The sequence below is a fragment of the Lygodium microphyllum genome, chromosome 1, assembly GCF_053477565.2.
Source record: "Lygodium microphyllum isolate KBCC chromosome 1, Lygodium_microphyllum_v1.1.10, whole genome shotgun sequence".
Lineage (NCBI taxonomy): Eukaryota > Viridiplantae > Streptophyta > Polypodiopsida > Schizaeales > Lygodiaceae > Lygodium > Lygodium microphyllum.
In genome coordinates, this window is record NC_141135.1 from 41,204,249 (window position 1) to 41,226,668 (window position 22,420).

General features: G+C 39.8%; 1 protein-coding gene across 5 annotated transcripts in view; it reads left to right on the top strand.

The window, feature by feature from the left end:
- The window catches only part of LOC148041030 (ubiquitin C-terminal hydrolase 12-like), a 41,624-nt gene that overhangs the window by 18,019 nt on the left and 1,185 nt on the right, over window positions 1-22,420 (top strand). For 2 of the 5 annotated variants that reach the window (XM_087675619.1, XM_087675628.1), the window contains exons 13-30: window positions 56-202; window positions 290-370; window positions 483-602; window positions 777-899; window positions 978-1,055; window positions 1,282-1,373; window positions 1,459-1,567; window positions 2,580-2,648; window positions 3,174-3,284; window positions 3,678-3,733; window positions 3,808-4,000; window positions 4,136-4,237; window positions 4,324-4,395; window positions 19,422-19,487; window positions 19,567-19,632; window positions 19,728-19,814; window positions 19,895-20,008; window positions 20,112-20,186. In XM_087675619.1, the coding sequence (XP_087531745.1) occupies window positions 56-202; window positions 290-370; window positions 483-602; window positions 777-899; window positions 978-1,055; window positions 1,282-1,373; window positions 1,459-1,567; window positions 2,580-2,648; window positions 3,174-3,284; window positions 3,678-3,733; window positions 3,808-4,000; window positions 4,136-4,237; window positions 4,324-4,395; window positions 19,422-19,487; window positions 19,567-19,632; window positions 19,728-19,814; window positions 19,895-20,008; window positions 20,112-20,186 (1,761 nt within the window). Of the gene's footprint in view, window positions 1-55; window positions 203-289; window positions 371-482; window positions 603-776; window positions 900-977; window positions 1,056-1,281; window positions 1,374-1,458; window positions 1,568-2,579; window positions 2,649-3,173; window positions 3,285-3,677; window positions 3,734-3,807; window positions 4,001-4,135; window positions 4,238-4,323; window positions 4,406-19,421; window positions 19,488-19,566; window positions 19,637-19,727; window positions 19,815-19,894; window positions 20,009-20,111; window positions 20,187-22,420 lie in introns of those variants that run through there. The other 3 variants (XM_087675638.1, XM_087675644.1, XR_015690507.1) reach the window with 2 other exon arrangements.

Sequence of the window (22,420 nt, forward strand, 5' to 3'; positions counted from 1 at the left end):
AGATGCCTAGTTTCCGGCCTTTCTCTAACTAACTTGGCTAATCTGTCTTGCCTAGCTACCTCAGATGAACCCAGGGTTGAACAATACACCCTTCAGGTTTACCAAGTATTCAAATGCATACATGCTTGTTTATATCAGAGAATCAGACAAGGAGAAGGTTATTTGCAATGTGGATGAGAAGGATATCGCTGAACATTTGAGGGTATACCCTGTTTTTGAATCTAGAGTTCTGGGACTTAGAGTGCAATAACACTTTTCCCTAATTCTTTGAAGCAAAAATTTTGGTCAGGTGAGATTGAAGAAAGAGCAGGAAGAGAAGGAAAGGAAAAGGAAGGAAAAGGCAGAAGCTCATTTGTATACAGTGATTAAGGTTCGATTTTATTGTTGTTTAATTTGGATCAATCTGTGACATGTTGGGTTCCTAGGAATCATTGTGCGAGGTACAGCGTCCTACTCATTATGATCCACTTCATGAATCTCAGGTAGCATGCGATGAGGACCTTGCTTCTCAAATTGGGAAAGACATTTTTTTTGACCTAGTGGACCATGATAAAGTCAGGGGTTTTCGGGTTCAGAAGCAGACACCCTTCAAAGCATTTAAGGTATACAGTTGAAAAGCTGTAATACCTTATTAAGTGAAACACTGTAGATTTTTTACTTTGTTTATCTTTTAGTAATATGTATGGATCCAATAGTCAGAACTAGCTTTCATTTGCCAGGTGCACTTGGTTCTAAATTTTAATATATATGCATATATGTGTGTCTGCTTCTTTCAGGAGGATATAGCAAAGGACTTGGGTGTACCTGTAGAATGTCAAAGATTTTGGATCTGGGCCAAACGGCAAAACCATACTTACCGCCCAAATCGGCCATTGTCGGAAACAGAGGAATCTCAATCTGTATGATTGGTTTTTGGATGATGTTGGAATTTCCTGGATTTATGCTTGGTACAAAATTTTAATTTCTTAGTGTGGCAGGTTGGTTTCTTGAAGGAAAGTTCAAACAAAGCATATAATGCTGAGCTGAAGCTTTTCTTGGAGGTTAACAGAAGCAAGGTATGAACAAATTGGTGAACCTTTGTCATCAGATGTTATCAGAAGGTTTTACTTTTGTACTTTTGCAGAATAGTCAGTATGTATTAAGTAGCTGGAATGTAAATGTCTTCATTTCAACTGGATCCTACCCACAGTCCGCTAGTTGAGAGGGGAGAGACAGGGAGCTCTCTTTTTTGTTTGGCTTGTCATGTTCCTGCCGTTGTTATTGTTATTTTTTGGTGATTAGGATCAAGGAATTCCTCAGCGTCCTCCTGACAGGACGAGAGAAGACATTTTACTTTTTTTCAAGCTATATGATCCTGTAAAGGAGGAGCTTCGGTAATTTTTTGTTGATGTTCTCTTCACTAATAGTGTGCTATTGATTTTTATTCGTGCTTATGATGATTTCTTTTACTTTTTTCAGATATGTAGGCAGAACCTTTGTCAAAGCAATGGGAAGGCCTCGAGAAATTCTAGAGAAACTGAATGAAATGGCTGGGTTTGCATCAAACGAAGAAATTGAGCTTTATGAGGTTTGCTTTTTGAACTCAAATAAAATCTCGAGCTTGTGAGTTGCACACATTAAACAAGCCGGAAAATCACTTAGCCCTTCATTACGTAGAGTGTGTCTGATCTTTACTTTCCTAAAAGTTAACATTTTAACAACCAGCAGCCTTGCATAATGTAAGTATGCATTGTTATAGGTAGCTTCATAAGTTGCAAATGAGAGTATGTTTCTTAATGGAGTTACTTTTGAATTGATTATATAGCTCTTTACATTGCTATAGGGAGCTTCATAAGTAGCAAATGAGAAAATGTTTCTTAATGGCGTCACTTTTGTATATGTTTCTTAATTGAGTCTCTTTGAATTGATTATATAGCTCCTTACATTGCAATAAGCAATGCTAAATCTAGCAATGATTAAAAGGTGGAAAGCAGTATTGAAGGTTTACAATAGTGTCTACATTGGAATTGAGATCAGAAGTCAAAAATTTATCATGGAGTCATGTGCTATAATTTTTCCTTTTGGATAAACCACTAGCTTGTACAAAAAAGTTCTCCATGTGAGGAGACTGAACAAGCTAAAGTCTTGAGTTATTGGGTATTGTCGGTTGGACCCAAGTCAGTGACGAGAAAAAGTATACTACCACCTTCAACCTATTATTGCAACTGCTCTGAAGTTTGTAAATTCTTTTGTATGATAGTTATGCTTGACATACTGTACTATTTTTCTAGTTTTAGAACTGGAAAATTGGCCATCAGATCACACTGTGTAAAACCATGAGTGTTATTGTGTACCAGTTCTTGTGTTAGATTGCTACTCTCTTTTTGCTCTGGCTTGTTTTGGATATAAATTTCAATCACAACTTACATGTTTTTAAAGGAAAGGTGTTTTGGACTTTCATATGCTGAAAGCATATTTGATGCTCTATTGAATTAGGACAAGGAAGAAAGTTGAATGCAATATATGCTTACATTTGAACACACAGCTGACTTCATTGGATCTTGATGGAGCATATAACACTTCGTGATTTATGTGCTCAGGAAATCAAGTTTGAGCCAAATGTGATGTGTGAACACATTGATAAAAATGCAACTTTTAAAGCTTCCCAGGTATTTTTTGGAAATCTTTACTATGTGTTTCATGGTTTTTTGTCTAGCTGCAATCTTGGGCATTAAATGTCTGGTAATTCTGATGCTTAGTATTGCATTATTACTAGTCTTTAGCTAAAATTATGGACTGTAGAGGTGAAGGTTGCACATTGCAATGCATGTTAATTCTACAGGTCTTGAATGCTGATTCTGCTAGAATTAGTGTTTTTTCAGTGGAGGGTGCCTTGTCTTGGGAGGTTTGTGTACCATAGTTCTTCTTAGATTCTGCTAGATCTTTGTACATCAGTTTTCTTGAGGTTGAATAGTTCGCTTCTACCATTTATTTTTTGTGTATGCCCTTGATTATACACTTTTCTGTCTGTTCAGATTTACAGTGTTCTTGTTTGAAAAAAGCATTATGAACGAGGACAGTAGTGAAGTTGATTGGTTTTGTGCTTGTTGCATGTATTCCTTGTTATAAACTTGAATAAGTTCATGACAAAAATTATGAAGCTAAAAGGATTGTGCTTTGCCACAATGTTGTAGCTGGAAGACGGTGACATTGTTTGTTTCCAAAAAGCTCCAAGTCCGCAAGTACTAGAGCAATGCCGCTTTCCAGATGTTCCATCGTTTTTGGAGTACATGCATAATCGACAGGTGACCTACAGCTTCATTATTGAGTTACAAATATTCTGAGATGAATGCCTGTTTAGAAAGCAAGCATACCAAATGCACAGCATCTTTTGGAGCAGATATAGGTGCATCTTGTACAGTGTCTTGCCATATTGTGTCTGAATTCTAGCAGCTCCATATAGGCTACATAGTGGGAGTTAGCATCTAGAGTTTGGGATATATGTGACTGTGCTTATGAGAAAAAAGTGTAAACAGCCCAGCGCCCCCCCAAACCCGCACCCACCCCCCCACCGCTTTGTGTGTGTGAGATTTGAATGGCCTGGATGAAGCAATGTGTGAGACACAATTGATGCTGTTGAAGGTTTATATATAGACTATGTCTTAAAGCTTATGTGTTACTTGGACACTGGTTTGAAGATTGTCCATTTCCGTCGGCTGGAGGCACCAAAGGAGGAAGGATTCTTTTTGGAGTTGTAAGTATTTTACAGGATTTACATAGCATGCTTGAACTTTCTGTTACTTGTCCTGACTCTTTCCCCTCTCTCAGGTCAAAACAACATACTTACGATGATGTGGTGGAAAGAGTTGCGTTGGAGCTAGGTGTTGATGATCCTGCTAAAATTAGACTGACTACTCACAATTGCTATTCCCAACAACCAAAGCCACAGCCAATTAAGTACAGAGGCGTTGACAGGCTTAGTGACATGCTTGTACACTATACGCAGGTTCCTTTTGATGAGGTTATATCATGTTGGATGCACATTGGGACTTAAGTATATGCTGATAAGCTTCGAGTGTTAAATGAAACATGGGTCTGTCCCTTTACCAGTACAGTTTCAATGTAGCATCTTATTGCAGATTTCCTGTCATTTCAGGTTTCGGATATTTTATACTTTGAAGTGCTTGATATTCCCCTGCCTGAGCTACAGGGTCTGAAAACTCTTAAAGTAGCATTTCACAACCACCGCACAGAAGAGGTTTGTGGAGAGTTTATAAGATGTTATACATGTAATGTGGGTATTTTTATTTTAGCCAAAGCTGATTCAGGCTATATGTCATACAGGTTTCTGTGCACAGTATACGGCTTCCTAAACAGAGCACCATCGGTGATGTCATCAATGAGCTCAGGGGAAAGGTAAGGAATGGTGAGCAGTCCCATTCTAAATGCTGCTTGCTTATTCAAAGCTTGTCATATCAGTTCTTGTTTCAAGTGTTGAATATCAATACCAGGTTTCAAGATATTAAATTGGTTATTCAGATTCTATAGAGACATACAAATAAGCTTGTCATATTAGTTCTTCTTTCAAGTGCCGCATATCAACACTGGCTTTCATGATACAAATGGTTATTGAGATTCTACACAAACACTTCATTTGTCCATGCAACTGGTTTTGGACATTGAACTAGTTTATATTTTTCATAGAAATGTCACTTTGGAACTCATGAGGCCATTGAAATGTCCCTTAAAAAGTTTCGGTTACTTGGCTAACAGTTGAGCCTTCACTCAAGATTAGTTTCGAACAAGTAAAACAAACCTTTAAAGTTCTGACAGTCATGCTGTGCACAAAGCTGCCTTCAAGATTATATAATGGGATCCATTTGTGGGTACTGGAGAACCCATGTTATGACCAAATGTCCCCTATTGTTTGTTCTCACTTTCATTTAGGAGAGTTAGTATATATCAAAACATATAAGCAAGGTAGTTAGGTATGATTGGTTGAATTTGTACAATTGATAGACTTAGTACACTGGTAGATGTGCACGAATTAATATATTGGATAAAGTACAATGTTTCGTATGATCATGAAAAAATACGAGTGAAATTAAGGATTAAACCTTTAAATATAAACTTGAAACTTGTTCCTTCAAGATGATAGGTTTTGACTCGTGAAACAGAGTACCAAGGCATTATCTATTTGATACTAACTTTGAACTTGTTGCTTCAACATGATTGGACAAAATATAATTGGAGTGACAAGGCAAGTAATGTGAAACATGGGTTCAAGTTCCAGGATCATTCAAAAATTTCAAGAGTAAAGACACGTATACAAAAGAGAGTTAGGCAAGTTACAAGTACAAAAAAGAGAGGTAGGTGGAATGCCAATGAGTCATTGACTCATAATTTATAGAGTAGTTAATAAACCCTAGAGTTCATATCATGAGTTCTCAAGTCCATCACTAAAAAATCACCATTACTTTGGTGCTCAAGTAGAAGCATCTTCCCAAGTATATGTAACTGGTGCAAATGAGCTCTTAGAGCCATGCCTCATACAAGTCTTGATTGCCACTAATTGCAACACCTTGAGAAGTAGGTTGTTACCCCCTACAAGTATGTGAAACTTAACGGTCATTCTTCTCTAGCTTCATATAGAGGTCTTGAAATATGACAAAATAAGGCATCATGTGAGTCTATACACACTTTAATTGTGGCTCTTGTTAACTTGACATCATCCACATTCACTTGAAAATTAAAAGTTTAGATATTATAGGTTAATTTCAATTTTCTATTTAGGAATCATTAGAGGCTAAAGCTTATGGATTATAAATGGGACTCATATACCACTTTATATGTCTAGCCATAGGTATCTTGTGTATATTGCATAACATGTGTAAGTTAGAACAACAATATTGATCATTTTAATTGTCTAGTGCTATGTTTGTGATAGAGCTTGATATATAAGATAGAATATATGCTCTATGTGAACAATCCTAACCCAATTAGAAAAATAGTTAATTGTGTATCTTAATCTACTTGAAAGTAACAAAAAGAAAAAGTGTATCTTTGCTATAACATATGTAAGCAACAATTATACTCCAAAATTACCTAAATAGGCACCCTAGAAGATTGGGCAACTGATATCCACAAAACTTTCACCAAAAGAGAGGTTTCACCGAAGAGTCCCTTTTTCAATCCACTATGTTAGAAAAGGCTGTCTTTCTCTGATTGCCATAATTGATGAGTGCTTGAAGAAAGGCTCCTTGGACATTCTCATGCAAAAGCCTTCAGGAGATAAAAGATTCCTATTTGAGACTAGATCTTGGTCTAAGAAAAGTGGGACTCTTATATGTGAGATGCAAGAGAGGATGTTATCATAGCTCAGGAAATCATTCGAGGTATCATCACTATCACTAAGTTAGGAAAAGAGGCATGAGACATTATGATTGCTTAGAATTTAGAAAAGTGGGGCTCTTATATGTGAGATGTAAGAGAGGATGTTATTCAGCTCAAAAAATCATCCAAGGTATCATCACTATCACTAAGTTATGAAAATAGGTACGATACATTATAATTGCTTAGAATTTAGAGACTTTAAAGTTGAACTTTAACCATGGGAGCTATATATACAAAGCTCAAGTGTAAATGATAAAACATGTAGTTACTAATATTTACTGTTAAGCCTTGATAGTAAGCTTAACCTCTGTTATGAAATGAGTGAGAAGCCCCATGGTGGCACCTTTTATATCCATTTTGCAAATAACCCTATCTAAGAGGGTAATCACCTTGACCAAGGCTTACACATGTGACACACTCCAAAATGACTCTCTTAGGCAAAAATGTGGAGTGGCTTTACTCTTGTGGTTGCAAGTGGCTTCTCATCCATTAAAGCCTTGAAGTCTTGTAGCACCATATATTTTTTGATCTTATTTGACATTTCATAAAATCACTTAAGAAGCAACCATATGATGTGAAAACAATCCTTTGATGGCTTCCTTAGCTCCATGCCACTCATTTCCTTAACCTTCTTATTGAGGGCTTGGACATATTAGTTTGGATGAGGAAGATCGTGGTGGATGAAAACTTGATTGTGAACTTCATCACCTAAAAGTTGAAGGTCTTTGCGAGTTTTTGCATATATAGTGGCACAAAGTGTTCATACAATGTAGGCGAATTTTGCCTCAAGCAATTTTTCTAGCTTCCCAACAATTGCAAGTATTGTTGGTGATGACTTCATAGTATGAGCACCAATGTACTTATACATAGCAGGTCTCTTTATTGAAAAGGTAGTGATAGAGGTAGAGTTAGGGGTAAAGAGTTGATAGATGCTTGAAATTGTAGACTCACCTCTATGATACTTGCAAGATGTGCTTGTAGATGGATGCATGCACTGCTATTTTCCCCTTGAGGCCTTCATCCATAGCCTGACATAAAGTAAGTGCCAAGAGGTCAAGTGATGGATATTGATTATGCTCCTTTTCTTTCAATCACTCCATCCACAGAAGATGCTGGATCCATACCTAACCAATACAAGTGGGCTCACTAGACTTTTTGATTCTTTCATTGTCCTTATCTAGCTTTTTTATTTGCACGTCCATGTTATCCCTAGCATGGTCCCACAATGATTGTGGCTTTCACTATCCTTTTCCATCTATCCACTCTAAGATTGTGGAAGGGAGATTGCACTCTAATAGTGTGTGCAATATCTATCCACTTTAAGATTGTGGAAGGGGAGATTGCACTCTAATAGTATGTGTGATATTTATCTCTAGCATTTGCTTTCCTTTCCTACTTCCTAAGGAACAATAGTGGGCCTAAAACACAACCCAATGCCTCAACACGTTTGGCTTGTCTCTTCGGCCTCTATGGTGGCTGTAGTGGAGGTAGCAGAAGTGAAATGTTAATAGGAGCGGTTTATGAATCTATTCATAGTATTTGCAGTGGAAGGGATTGTCGTGAGTATACATGTGTTAGGTGAGATTATCTTCTCTTGAGCTTGGGTAATGCTTGTAGAGACCTTGTTGGATGCTTCTGAAATGCGAGGATGCTTTATAATTATCTCATCGGCCATTGCTTAATCCATGTTTGGCTCTGGGCCACATTTTCCACCCAACTTTGACAAGTGGATAAGACGTCTTGTTACACTAGTAGTTTGGATCTCACCACAATACTTGCAAGTCCATTGATAGGCATTGTTCTATTTGTGGCTTCCTCAAAGTGGAAGGTGTGCAATGTAAAGCCTTCATGAAGACACTTAGGCATTGAGAGGTAAAGAGTAGATAGATGAAAGTAGAGACGGGGAAGGGAAAGAAGAGGAGATATATGTTGGGAATAAAGGTTCACCGTGCCTTTTACAGTGTTCGGGTGTGAACGCACCCCTACACTCTTGTATTTTACATATTATCTAAACCTAAAGTGGTACACCTTGTCATTGTACCGAATACGGATTGTGTTGTGCTCTCACTCTTTCAACTCACTCTTCCTACTTTGAACTCTGCACTCAGTCTATCTTGTACTCTATCTCGATCCTAGCAAGTCCGCCATCAAATTGGTATCAGAGCGGGCAAAGGAGTGCATGCTTCCTAAGGCAAGCAATAGTCCAGAGGTCAGCCTCGACCATACAGTCAAGTGACAAGATCTGCATAGACTACAGGTAAGTGTCAGCAGTCGACAGTCTAGGCAAGCAACTGACGGGTTGGGTGAGCAGGCAAGGGCATGCAGGTTGGAGGTGACAGTGACGTGACTAGGAGCAGTCCGTAGTGGACTCGACTGCGATAGGTGTTGCACAGCTCAACGCCGGGTGAGCTGATGGCACTCGCGGGCAACGTAGTAGACACACGCAGACAGGTCAATGCATCAAGTCCCAAATTCGACGGATGTTCTCTTTTTTGTCATTTTTCTTAAATTTTTGAAAATTTTCCTTCTCCCCTTTGCCGAGCGTTCATATGCACAAGCACAATGTGCAATTTTGACCCAGACATTTGGGGCTTTTCTTTAATTTGGGGACTTTGATGCAGGGCAAGATAATTTGACTCAGAAATTGCACATGTGGTGCACATTTGCCCGAAAATTATTGGGGATTTTCACATTTTAGTGAACTTTCTTCAATTTCACTGAAATTTGTGCACATTGGACCCAAGAAAGTTGGGGCGTTTGCAAAATTTATTTAATCTGTGCAACAATTACTTGGTATATGCAGTTCGGTACATGCATTGATTCAATCTGGATGGATTTCCTTCTGAAAACTTGGGGCTTTTGACTGAAATTGTCAAATTTTTGCCCATGAATACTTTTGGAGCAGAAATTGGAGTCAAAATTTGGGGATTTCACATGTATTTGGTGCCTTGGCCTCTAAATGTGGCTGTAATTGCTGGTGGAGTGCAGCAACACACACTCTAATTCTGGAAATCTATTTGCATTCTGAAATTTCTGCAATCTCTGGATTTTCACTGCTGGTTGGTACTTGCAATGTACCATGGTTACTTGTATGACATTTGGGCTCGCAGTTTGTGACTCCAGTTAATTTAGTACTGCAAATTATGGCTGGAAACATTGACAGCAACAATCTTTTGCACATCAAGAAGCTTGAGGGTGCGCATAATTTTGCAATATGGCAAAAACAATGCTACAATGTCTTGGTGCAGAAGAAACAAGTGAAGTCCATCAAAACGAAGGGAATAAAACCAACAGAAATGCAACAAGAAGAGTGGGATGATTTGGATGAGCTTGCACGCTCTACCATTCAACATTGACAAGCTGAATTCAGCATATGCAATGTGGCAAAGGCTTGAAGAATTGTATGCCCAAAAAAGTGCAGCCAACAAAGTTTATTGGCTGAAAAAGTTAATGGACTTTCGCATGAAGGAAGGTACAGCCATGTCTGTACATTTGAATGAGTTCAACTCAATTTTTAGTCAGTTGATTGCTTTGGATTTCCATATTGATGATGAGTTCAAGGCTACTTTCTTGACCATGCACTTTGCTTGAAAGTTGGGATACTTTTAGGATAGCTTTGAGTAACTGAAATGCTTAGCTGTTAACATGCAAAATAATTCAGCAAACAAGTCTTCTAATGCATTGCACACTAGAGGTAGATTTTAGCAAAAAGACAGTCTTGAAAATAGAGCACACAACAAGTCTCGTGGCAAAAATGTGGAATGCCATCGTTGTGGCAAGAAGTGGCACTACAAACAGGAGTGTTCTCAATTGAGGAAGAGAAAGGCTTACTTGAGAATGTTTGGCTGCGAGGCATTTGTGCACATTCACAAGGAAGAACACAACAAACTTGAGCCAAAGTTTTGTAAATGTATTTTCCTAGGATATGGTGATGAAGGTGAGATGGGATATCGATTGTGGGATCTCAAGAAAAGAAAAGTAGTACACAGCAATGATGTTATCTCTTGGGAAGGTCGCTTGCACAAACAATCCGAAAAGATAGAGGAGGCCAGAATGTATTTCGGGAGGATGTACCGATAGGATAACAAAGAATGCCCGTTAGAAAGCAGCAAATACATGTTGTAAATATCCTTGAAAATGCAAGGAATAATGTTGAAAATGATAAGCAAGATCTTGCCCATCTTGTACCACAAATTCAGCACAAATAGATGCCTTTGGAACAACCAAAACCAGTTGTACAACATGCTGAACCTGCAAAACAGCAAGCTGTTAATGCAAATTTGCAAGGTGAGCAGCCAACAAATCTTGACCATTGGGTTCGTAGGTCGACCAGAGTGCAAAGACAGCTCAATAGGTTTGTTCGTGGTGCCAATTATGTGTCTGATTATGCCATGTTGACAAATTGTGGTGAGCCGTTATGCTTCCAGGAAGCAATGACAGAAAAGACAACAAGAAATGGCATAAGGCAATGCTGCTAGAGATGGAATCTCTTGTGAAAAATGGCACTTGGGATTTGGTGCATTTGTCTAAAAGGCAGAAAGTGCTACCATGCAAATGGGTTTACAAAATGAAAGTCACTTCTGAATCTTTGCCAAAGTACAAGGCATGACTAGTTGCTAAAGGGTACAAGTAAGAACATGGAATTGATTTTGATGATATCTTTTCTTCTCTAGTCAAAATGACTACTTTGTGAACCATCTTGGCTTGGGTGCATTTGAAGATATGAAACTCATACAGATGGATGTAAAAACAACTTTCTTACATGGTGATCTGCATGAGGAGATCTATATGCAGCAGCGCGAGTGTTTTGTTGCAAAGGGGAAAAAGCACATGATATGTAAACTCAACAAAAGTTTGTATGGGCTGAAATAGACACCACACGAATGATATCCTAAATTTGATACATTTATGCAATCTTAGGGATTCCATTGTTCTCAAGTTGATCATTGTTTATACACCAAGAAGGTAGCAGATAACATTCTTATTCTCTTGTTTTGTATGTGGATGACATGCTATTACATTAATGAATGTAACTTATGGACTTATTGGGAAACAACACGAGAGATGACCGTCCGGGGGCCTTGGGTGCTTGCATGGTGTTCAGGGGGCTTAGGAAGTAAGTGAGTTATAAATTAGCATAACTCGCTAGAAATTGACGGTTGGCAAGAGGAGACATGTTTGAGTCTTCCGGCATCTTCTAAAGCGTGGTTGGGTGGTGAATCAAGAGCTCTTGTGCTTTCGGACATTGGGTGATTGCAAAAATACAGTCCCGTAACATTGGTATCATAGCCACTCGCGACCTGGAGACGGGAGGCAACGATCTCTTCCACTCGCGTCTTGGAGACAGACGCCGTTGCTAAGGGCCATGTCCAAGCTCGGCCCCGCATCTCAGTACACGTGGTTGGTGACATCCGCCCACCTATACATTCCCTCCTTCTCGGGTTACAAGCGTCACAATACATCTAGGCCACATATATGCAGACCTGAAAGGGTTGTACTTCCGACGCGGAGAAAAGGGGTATATTCTCACTGCGGCTGAGACCCCACATCGTGGGAGCCTAACACCCACTTTGTCGGGAGCAATTGACTAACGCAGACGCTTGCGATCTTGCAACAGAAAGAAGAAGAATTTTCAACCGGCTTGCCCGTGGAAGTTTTTTTAAACAGCCTTGGACACTGCATCGAATTTCAGGAATTTCTAGCGTGCTGAAAACTGGAAGCAGACGGACGCAATACAAGGAAGTGCCCCACCTTTGCCTGGAAATTTCTTATATTTTCTTTCCAATTTCAATGTATTAATGGAGGGGAAAGAGAGAGAGGGGGTAACAGTTCCGGGGACCACCTTATGGTGGATCCCCATGAAACTGAAATGCAAGAACACTGGGAATATTTTTTTGCTACACGAGAGCAATTTGATGATTTAATTGCTTGTGTGCAAGCAGAGGGGGTTTAAATGGAGTTGTTAACTCAGGCACTCACTGATATAAAATCCCAATTAGCCTCATTGTTAGAAAGGGCTAAAAGGGATAAAGGTAAGCCAGGGGCCTCAGATATTCCATCTTCATCGAAAGATGTAGATGTGACTATGCGAGACCCAAGGGAACCCCACCAAAAGCTAAGGGATAGCCCAGTGCTAAAAGGCATGAAACCCGCTCAGTTTCATGGGGAGGAAAAAGATAGAAACAAAGACACTTATCTTTAACTTCCTTAAAAAATGGGAGGATTTTCACAAATTAAAGAATACACCACATCTCCAAGTGGTGGAGGCCAGTTTAACCTTGGGGCCAAAGGCATATAAATGGTGGAGAACTTTAAAGGAGGCAAATAAAATACTTGAAACTTGGGCTCAATTTGAATCGGTCTTTTTGAAAGAATTTCTTTTTGAAAATGAAGTGGAAAGAAATTGGGAAGACTGGGATTTTGTCAGACAAAAGGGAAGATCTTTACTGACGTATCTGGAGGAGTATCGTGAGATAATTCTCAAATTGGAAGGAATAAATGAATTTCAAAAGACTAGAGGATTTATAAGGAAACTAGATAAGGCTTGTAAAAACGAAGTGAAAAGGAGTTCACTTAAGACGCTTGAAGACGCAATTAAATTTGCATTAATTAACGAAGATAATACGCATCTAGGTGCACTCACTAGTTCCACAGACATAGAGCCCAAGGCTAAGGAATTTGAGGCCTCAAAATTTACATGCAAATCCAAAAGGAAAATGCCATTTCTTAAGGGTAAGAAACAACCCTTTGAAAAGAGACAATATGTACGGCCAAAGCCAAGTCAAGATGACTTTGATAAGGCCAAAAAAGAAAGGTTGTGTTTCAATTGCCTATCCCCTAACCATGCTGCTTGGAATTGCCCTCAAAGAAAGAAGGGGGAAGATAAAGGAAAGGATAAGGACAGGGGCAAGGGAAAAGGGAAACAAATCCATGTAGTGTAGACCTTGGAATTAAAGGGGCATGAAAGGTATAAATCTTTAGAGGTCTTGCACAAGGATGTACAACACAGGTGTTGTATGTCAACTTTCATGTGGCAATCTTTCTTTGGGCCACATGATTACATAGAGTGCATGGATCGATAGGTGGGAAGAGAGTAGAGTTATGATTGATGACTTTGCCATCCACAATTTCATAAGTTATGGACTCATCAAAAAGTTGAAACTTCCCCAACAAAAGAGTGAGCATCACTATATTGTTCGTATGATGCGAGGTTAGGATAACAAAATATGGGATACAATGGTATCCAATTTGGAAATCGAGATCCAAGGATATAAAGATAAGCGTGATTTCCAAATTATGAATATGGAAAGGGCCAATATCACTCTAGGGAGGGAGTGGATATGGGTATTGGAACCATCTTTAAAGCGTAGTTATCATCATAATACACTGGAATTTGAAAGGGATGGTAAGAGTTTTGTAATTCAAGGTAAACATGAAGTATTTGATAACCCTTTGATGTGTTTCCTTGAAATACAGAAGTTGATGAAGAAGGAAACTTGTGAGATATACATGTTATGGTCCCTTCATGTACAAGACACTTTTTCTTGTAATATAAAGCAACAATTTTCTTATGCTTGTGAGTTGAATGTAAATAATGAACTAAGTAGTTTGTTAGATGAATTTAAAGATGTGTTTCCATCTGACTTACCTAGTGGCCTTCTTCCAAATAGGGGTGATGTAAATCACCCAATTGACATAGATAGGGATACATGCCCTGTTTCTAAACCACCTTATAGGCTAAGTGAAACACAACACCAAGAAGTCGAAAGACAAATCAAGGATTACCTTGATAAGGGGTTTATACAACCCATCAATTATGGTTCTATGCGACTTTGTGTTGATTATAGAGCACTTAATAAGATAATGGTAAAGAATAAATTTCCTATGTCCAAAATGGAAGATCTTTTTGATCAATTACAAGGAGCAAAATTCTTCACAAAGATTGACTTAAGATCAGGCTATCACCAAGTAAGAATTAAGGCCCAGGATGTTCCTAAGATGACATTTCATACTAGATACTTGCATTATGATTTTTTGGTGATGCCTTTTGGCCTCACAAATGCACCAGCTACATTTATGAAGGTGATGAATAGTGTGTTACGGCCTTGGTAGTAGTCTTTTTGGATGATATCTTGATCTTTAGTAAATCAAGAGAAAAACATTTAGAACACTTACGGTTAATATTCCAATTGTTAAGAACCCATTTCCTTTATGCGAAGAAAACTAAATGTGAAATTCTTCGTATAAGAGGTCAAATATTTGGGGCATATCATCTCGAAAGAGGGAATCAAGATGGATCCAAAAAAAGTAAGGGCAATTATTGAATGGCCATTTTCAAGGAACGTGGAAGGGCTACAGATCTTCCTAGGGTTATCTGGATTTTATCGTAGATTCATTCAAGATTATGCTAAGATAGCTGTTTCAATGATGGACCAACTTAAAGGGAAAGGGAAGAGCTTTAATTGGGGAATAGACCAAAATGAAAGTTTTGAATAGCTATTGCTATAGCTCCAGTACTATTAATTGTGGATCCCAATAAACCATTCGTGGTTGAAGCTGATGCCAGTGACAGGGCAGTAGGCGCGGCCTTATTACAAGAGGGTCGACCAGTTGCTTTTGAAAGCAAGAAATTAGCAGTGCAAAACGGAATTATTCTGTTTATGAGAGGGAGCTGTATGCAATAGTACATGCAATGAAGAAATGGAGGCACTATTTGTACAGTGCCAAACTTTTGATCTTGTCAGATCATGAAAGCATTAAGTGGCTTAATGACCAATCGGATCTACAAGGGCGTAAAGCTAGATGGGCTGAACTCCTTCAAGAGTTCGACTATGAGATAAGGTATAGAAAAGGAAAGTATAATATAGTGGTTGATGCACTTAGCAGAATGGCCATCATAAATGAATTGAGTTTTACTCAATTCTCTTCCAATTTGCTTGAATCCTTAAAAGGGAAATGCCAGGTTGATTCGGCATATTTCTACATATGGGAAGCAATTGAAAGTGAGGATCCAAATGGAAGGGCCTCCACTGAGGAAGGAACATTTGAGGATGTTCAACAAGGAAATGGAGCATCAGGGGTTGCTTAAATGGGATTCAAATGGAAGAATTTTACCATTGATAATGGTTATTTACTCTACAAGGGTAGGGTATGTGTCGCGAAAGATAAAGAAATAAGGCACCAGATACTCTTTGAGTGTCATGATACCCCTGGTGCGGGACATCCAAGAGTTAATAAGACTTGTGGTCTTATTAAAAAGCAATTCTATTGGCATGGAATGAATAAGGACGTCCTTGACTATGTGGTCAAATGTAATAAGTGCTAGGTTAATAAGGCTGAAAGATTGAAAATGGGAGGACTTCTCCACCCATTAGAGATTCCTTCGAGAAAATGGGAGAGTATCTCCATGGACTTTATTGTCGCGTTACCCAGGATACAGAGAGGGCACGACTCTGTGTGGGTGATTGTGGATAGATTAACCAAAATGGCTAGGTTTATTCCAACTTCAACTGATGTTAAAACACCAGAATTGGCTAGATTGTTCATAGCGAACATATACCGATTGTATGGCTTTCCGGCAAATATAGTTTTTGATTGGGATAGAAAATTTGATAGTCAATTTTGGCGTGCTGTATTTAGAAAGTTGGATACTAAACTTAGCATGAGTACTGCGGAGCACCCGCAAACTGATGGGCAAACTGAAAAGGTTAACCAAATCCTTGAAGATATGTTGAGAGCATATGTAAGTAAAAGGAAAACTAATTGGGAAGAGTATTTACTACTAGCACAGTTTGCATATAATAGTGCCAAACACTCTTCCATTGGATATAGACCATTTATGCTAATGTATGGGTTTTAGCCCAAAGCTCCTCATGCGATAGGACTGCAGAAGGAAAAGGTTCAGGCAGCAAAAGATTTTTTGGAGGATATGAATAGTATGTTAAAATTTGCTTAAGAAAATATTATGAAAGCTCAAGACCGAGCTAGAGCTTATGCAGATCCTCACCGAAGAGACATCTCCTTTCAAGAAGGGGAATTGGTCTATCTTAAAGTGCTTGGACAAATTAAAATCATGAAAACGGGACAATATCCAAAGCTTTCACCCAGGTATTGTGGTACTTTCACAATACTTAAGAGGGTGGGAAAACAGGCCTACAAGCTCCAACTACCTGTGGGTAGTAAAACACATCCAGTTTTCCATGTAAGTAAGCTGAGAAAAAAGTTGGGTGATGTGGATAATCTAGTCTTAAATGATAAGATTGAGGAGCTATTCAGTGACCAATCTATTCCACCTGAACCAGAAAGAATTTTAAATGTTTGTAATAGACGAACAAGGCATACTATTTATCAAGAATGTTTGGTAAAATGGAGAGATTGTTCAAAAGAAAGCTCAACATGGGAGCGAGGAAGCACTTTAAGAAAAAGGTTTTCCAATTTACAATTAGACCTCCCAAGTATCGTTTTCGAGGACGAATCCGATTCTTAAGGGGGAGGAAATGTTACATTAATGAATGTGACTTATGGACTTATTGGGAAACAGCATGAGAGATGACCGCCGTCTGAGGGCCTTGGGCGCCCATATGGGGTTTAGGGGGCTTAGGAAATAAGTGAGTTATAAATTAGCATAACTCGCTAGAAATTGACGGCTGGCAGGAGGAGACACGTTTGAGTCTTCCGGCACCTTTTGAAGTGTGGCTGGTGGTGAATTGAGAGCTCTTGTGCTTTCCGACATTGGACGATTACAAAAATACAGTTCGGCAACATGCTGATTAGAGATAGGGATGTTTATGCCTTGGACTCCTTGAAGCAGAGTTTACACAATAGCTTTGATATGAAGGATCTTGGTGAGGCCAATCACATTCTTAGCATGCGTATACTCGGGGATAGATTGTAGAGTCTTTTTCATCTACATTGTTTACTACAAAGGCAAAATATGTGGTTGCCAGTGAGGGATGTATGGCTTTCACGTCTAGTGAGAGAGCTTGGTATTAGAGAGGTTTCTATCCGCCATTGTGACAGTTAGAGTGCTATCATGCTAGCATGAAATCCAGTCTTTCACGCAAAGACAAAGCACATGCATGTGAAGTATCATTTTATTAGGGATGTATGTGCCAACAAGAGCATTGAGCTATCATGTACTTTGTCTCGATTCTAGCAAGTCCGCCATCAATATAGATAGGGGTAAAAGAAGAGAATAGATAGGCTAGAGCTGGAGGTAGGGGTAGAGGAGGAAGAGGAGGTAAGAGCAAGAGGTAGACTCTAGAGAGGAGGTGGTAAGAGAGGTACGGAAAGAGGTGTTTGGAGAGGTACAAGAGAGGAAGAGTTAGTTAGAGAGAGGAAGAGAAAGAGCTTGGAGCTTGTTTGAAAGGTGGAGGATGGAGCTTGAGAGCTTGAGGATTAGAGGGTTGAGCTTGCTTGGGGTGAGATCTTGAGGATGGAATACAAGTGCTTTCAAAGGAGGAAGTAGCCCAACCCTACAGTCCCAGCAACTTGAAAAGTTAGATTCTTGATGTGTTTGGGCCGTTTGGATCTTGGATGGATTGCATGGATATGCTTTGATACCATGTCAAAACAAGCAACGGTGCAAAGAGACAATAGGTTTTGCGGGGAGTGACACGGAGTATATACGGTAAACACACAGAGAAGAGAAACTCAAAAACACAAGAAGAATAGGGTGAGTATGCACTGAATCATGCTATGAGAAGAAAAGTTGATACAACGGAGCGAAAGCTCAAAAGATAACTAAACTATCTTGTTTGAATCAGGCGGCAGCACTTGTGGAAAATTTGCATAGTGAAGGGAGTGAGATGTAGTCCTTTGGGCATTGGGCTATCAAAGTAATCATTCGAAGATAAATGACAGTTGTCAAGGGAGGGAACTCAGTCCTCTAATGCCGTTAGAGATGTGGAAGATGATCATTGGTTATTGAGGGAGCAAAACCGCCGTCCTCTAATGCTGGGGAGTGACTTGGGCAGCAAAATGCAAGTTCCAGTGTGTCGGAGCTGTCAAATGCAGGGAGAGCAGCCCAGACGATGATGCCAGGTGGATAGTGATGATGCCAAATGATGGAGGATGAGCCAGGCTGCAAAGCGCAAGTCCTAGCAGCCTCTGTAATAGACGAGTGATGCTAGTTGATGGAGGAGGAGCCAGGGTGCAAAAACATAGGTCCTAGTAGCCCTTGTGATAGACAAGTAATGCCAAGTAATGGAGGAGAAGCCATGCTACAAAAACGCAGGTCCCAGCAGCCCTTGTAATAGAGGAGTGATGAAATCATTGCTGGTTGGTGATGGAGATTGTTGCTAGAGGCTAGGATGCTAAGACCATCTCCACACTGAAAAATGCAGGTGAAGGTGGAGCCTGATGGAGAAGGGTGTTGATGTGAAGTAGATGATAGTGTTGCCAGGTGGAAGATGCCCCAACTGCAAGGCCTGATGATGGAATAGGGTGTTTGAAGTAGAAGAGGAAGGGTGAAGGCAGCCATAAGCCACGAACCACAATGTCCTCTTGAAAGGGTGTGAGGATAGTGGAGGGGGACTGGTGAAGGGAAGGGTGTTTGATGATGGAGGAAGAGGGGTGAAGAATGACTGAAGAGTGGTGGGGTGGTAGAAGTGAAGAATGAATGAAGTGACTACGTATTTATAGGCATAAGCTGTCTAGGGTGGTGCACCATCGTGTGGGCGCCCACTGAAAAAGTGATCAAAATGTGGACACCAGCCCTTTTTGGGGCTGTCAGTGCAAAACCCTAAATGGAGTGTGTGAACTGAAGAAGTGGTTTCTCAATTATACTATGTTTTATCCTTGTCAATTAGTCAAATTTGAAAGAAAAGTTGGGAGGACACTTCCAACTGAACTATATCTGTGCAGAGTTAACTCTTAAATGCTGTGTAATAGCTGATTATCATCCCAGATGAGTTAAGCTCTAACATAATAGTAGTGTACTTCTACCCAAAACTGAGAAGGTTGTTTTGTGGGATTGGTTTTGAAAAGTTAAGTGAGCTGGTACTTGGGAAGTTGTGTGCATGCCTAATAATTCTTCCTTTTTGATAAAGGTTGAGCTATCCCATCCTAAGGCAGAATTACGAATCCTTGAAGTCTTCTACCACAAGATTTACAAGGTGAATACCAAAAAAACACCGTCTCAGATCCGAGTTTTTCTCATTTGTTGTCTGTAAGCTAATTGTTAGTGTTCCACAGGTCTTTCCTTTGAGTGAGAAAATAGAGAATATAAATGATCAATATTGGACGCTACGGGCAGAAGAGGTTCATGATTTCTTTCTTCTGGATCTTTTGGTGAAGGCAGGTTATGTGTAGTATTGCTGGTTGTGTTAATAAAATTCACGTCTACTTGTCATTAGATTCCAGAGGAGGAAAGGCAAATTAGTCCACACAGTAGACTCATACATGTCTACCACTTTATGCGAGATGCTAATCAGAATCACATGGTACTTTGTTTTTTGATTATTACCTGCTTTCTTTACATAGTCAATTGCAGTGTTTTAGCTTTCTTATTTGACTTCTGCAGGTGCAAAACTTTGGAGAGCCTTTCTTCTTAGTGGTGCATGAAGATGAGACATTGGTTACAGTGAAGGAGCGTATAAAAAAGAAATTGCAAGTACCTGATGAAGAATTTTCAAAAGTGCGTTGGTGTACAATAATTGAGCATACTCTGCATTCTTAAAGTTCTATATTTAGAAAGTTGAATCTTAACACCTCATACTGCTATTATCTGTCCTGGACAGTGGAAATTCGCTTTTCTTTCTATGGGACGACCTGAATATCTAACGGATTCTGATGTGGTTGCCTCTCGTTTCTTGGTAAGCTCCAACAGGCCTTGTTTGTCCTTTTCATAGTTCTCAGAAGTTATTCATAAAGTGCTCCATCCTCACTTGAGTGGATAGTAGCACGCGAAGTTTCATAGTTCTCAGAAGTTAGTGATAAAGTACTCCGTCCTCAATTATAGATTGGATAGTTAAACACAAGTAGCTATAAGTGTCAAGACTGCAATGATTCTCAATAAGACATTCACTATTGAACTGATAGTGGTGATTCTAGCATTTACCTGGGGTCAAGCCAGTAGAAATGTTTTTATGCTCAATTAGCCTAAGCATTTACTTTTAAATTGTGTGTACACATGCTTTTCTGCTATATAAGCACAGAGATCTAAGCCATGGAGAATGCTCTTTGGTGTTCATTTTTAAAAGGTATTAAGTTTTGATGATTAGTTGCTGCAATCGTAACATCCAAGTTGGCATCTGTCTCACGTGTGTGGGAAAATGTTGGTTTGTGCTCTTTTGGGTTGTTTTAGCTCTTTTTCCCTGGACCCTGATTGCTGTGTCCAGATTGAAGACCATTGGGTTTTGGTTCTAGATTGCAGATGTACTCACCGGCAGCCATTACTTGGGACTTTTGGGATGGGGTAATGGCATTCAGTGGCTTACGCACACACCAGAAACATTAGTGTGCCTAAGTGTTAGTCTGCTTCATACCTTGTCACTTCAGCAGTAGATTTTTGATCATTTTGTTAGATATGCTCAATGCCCCACCCTACTAAGGTACCACCAATGGACCATGGTGCTCTAAGTTGTAAGGCCCCCATTATAAGGAGAAGCCATGTGGGAGCACAACTTTGGTTGGGGTCTTGACTTGTATGTCAGGTGAGGTCTATGTGATTGGATGGCAAAAAGGTGACCTTTGTAGATCTAGCCTTTGGGTTAGATAGAGTAGTTATGTTAATAGTTAACTCGAGGCACAATGTATTGAGTTGCAGTGGTGTGGGGTTTTGGCTGAGGGGTCTTAGGGGGGCTAGTGACCTCTCTGATGGGGGTCCACTTGGCTTGACAAGAAAGGGAATATTCTTTGGGCGACTAGGGAAGGTTCATAATATGGTTGGATAGGTTGACCAGATGGCCTTCTTAGGCTATAAAAGGAAGATCCCTCCAAAGCTATCGTCAATCTATCTTTTACCCAATCGGAGTTCTTTCAGCTACCTTGAAGCTCTTCGCTTATAATTTGTCTGTATCGCCATCTAAGCTTCATAGAGGAAGCACATGGGTGGACAGAGCCACCATCGTATCAGTCCGTTTGAAATTAAAGCAGTTTCTATTCTTCTCATATTTGTTGTGTGTTCTCTACTCCTTGGTCAGATTCCGTCCGTTGTGCTATGTAATTTCTACACATTCTGCCTTGGTGAGTAGCTTGTGTGGAAACCAAGGGCTACAAGGAACAAAGGGCGTGTCACCAAGGGCTCTTCAAACAAGTATGTGAAAGACCTGGTCTGAAGGGAAGGGACATGCAAGTGGCATGTGAGGAAAGTGTGGACTCGCTCATGGCAGGTGTGCAACTTGGGGTTTGTAGTCAACTTGTATGATAGATCTAGATGTATGGGATATGTGGAGTCCAGAAAGGATGTGTAGGAGATAAACAGATTGGATGTGCAGGCTGCATGTGATGATGAGAAATGCTGGTCACATACCTCGTGCAACAGTTAGGCATGGCAGGCTGTCTGGAGGGGTTTGGTAGTCAACCTTTGTGACAGGCTAGACATGTAGGCAGTGTGTGATCAAGAGACAGACTAATGGTGCAAAGTTTGATGCATGAGTGTGTGTGACAGGCCATGTGAACAGATAAGGACTGACCATTAGGAGAGAGCAAATTTGGTTAGGCACATCAGAAGAGCCACATGGTAGTGTGGCGATTGGCTGCTTGGTTGGCAAGTTGACAGGTGGTTGGACCATGCTGAGGTGAGTTGGCAGTTTACCAAGGCCCTATAAAGCCATCCATGCAACTGCACCTAGACACTCAGTGTGATGATGATGAGATTCCCACCAGAGTCTCTCTCCTCTATCTCTTCAGTGTTGATTGTGACATGCTTATTAGTCCATAAACATTCCATTGCTGGAGACATAAACAGATTTATACTTAGTGGTCTAGATGAAAAGAGGCAAGTATAGAAGCATATGCATGCACGTGTAGTCATCGCCTATGCACCCACTCATACTACCCATGTGCCCACTTAGAGTGTAATCCTTACCATTAATGACCCTACAGG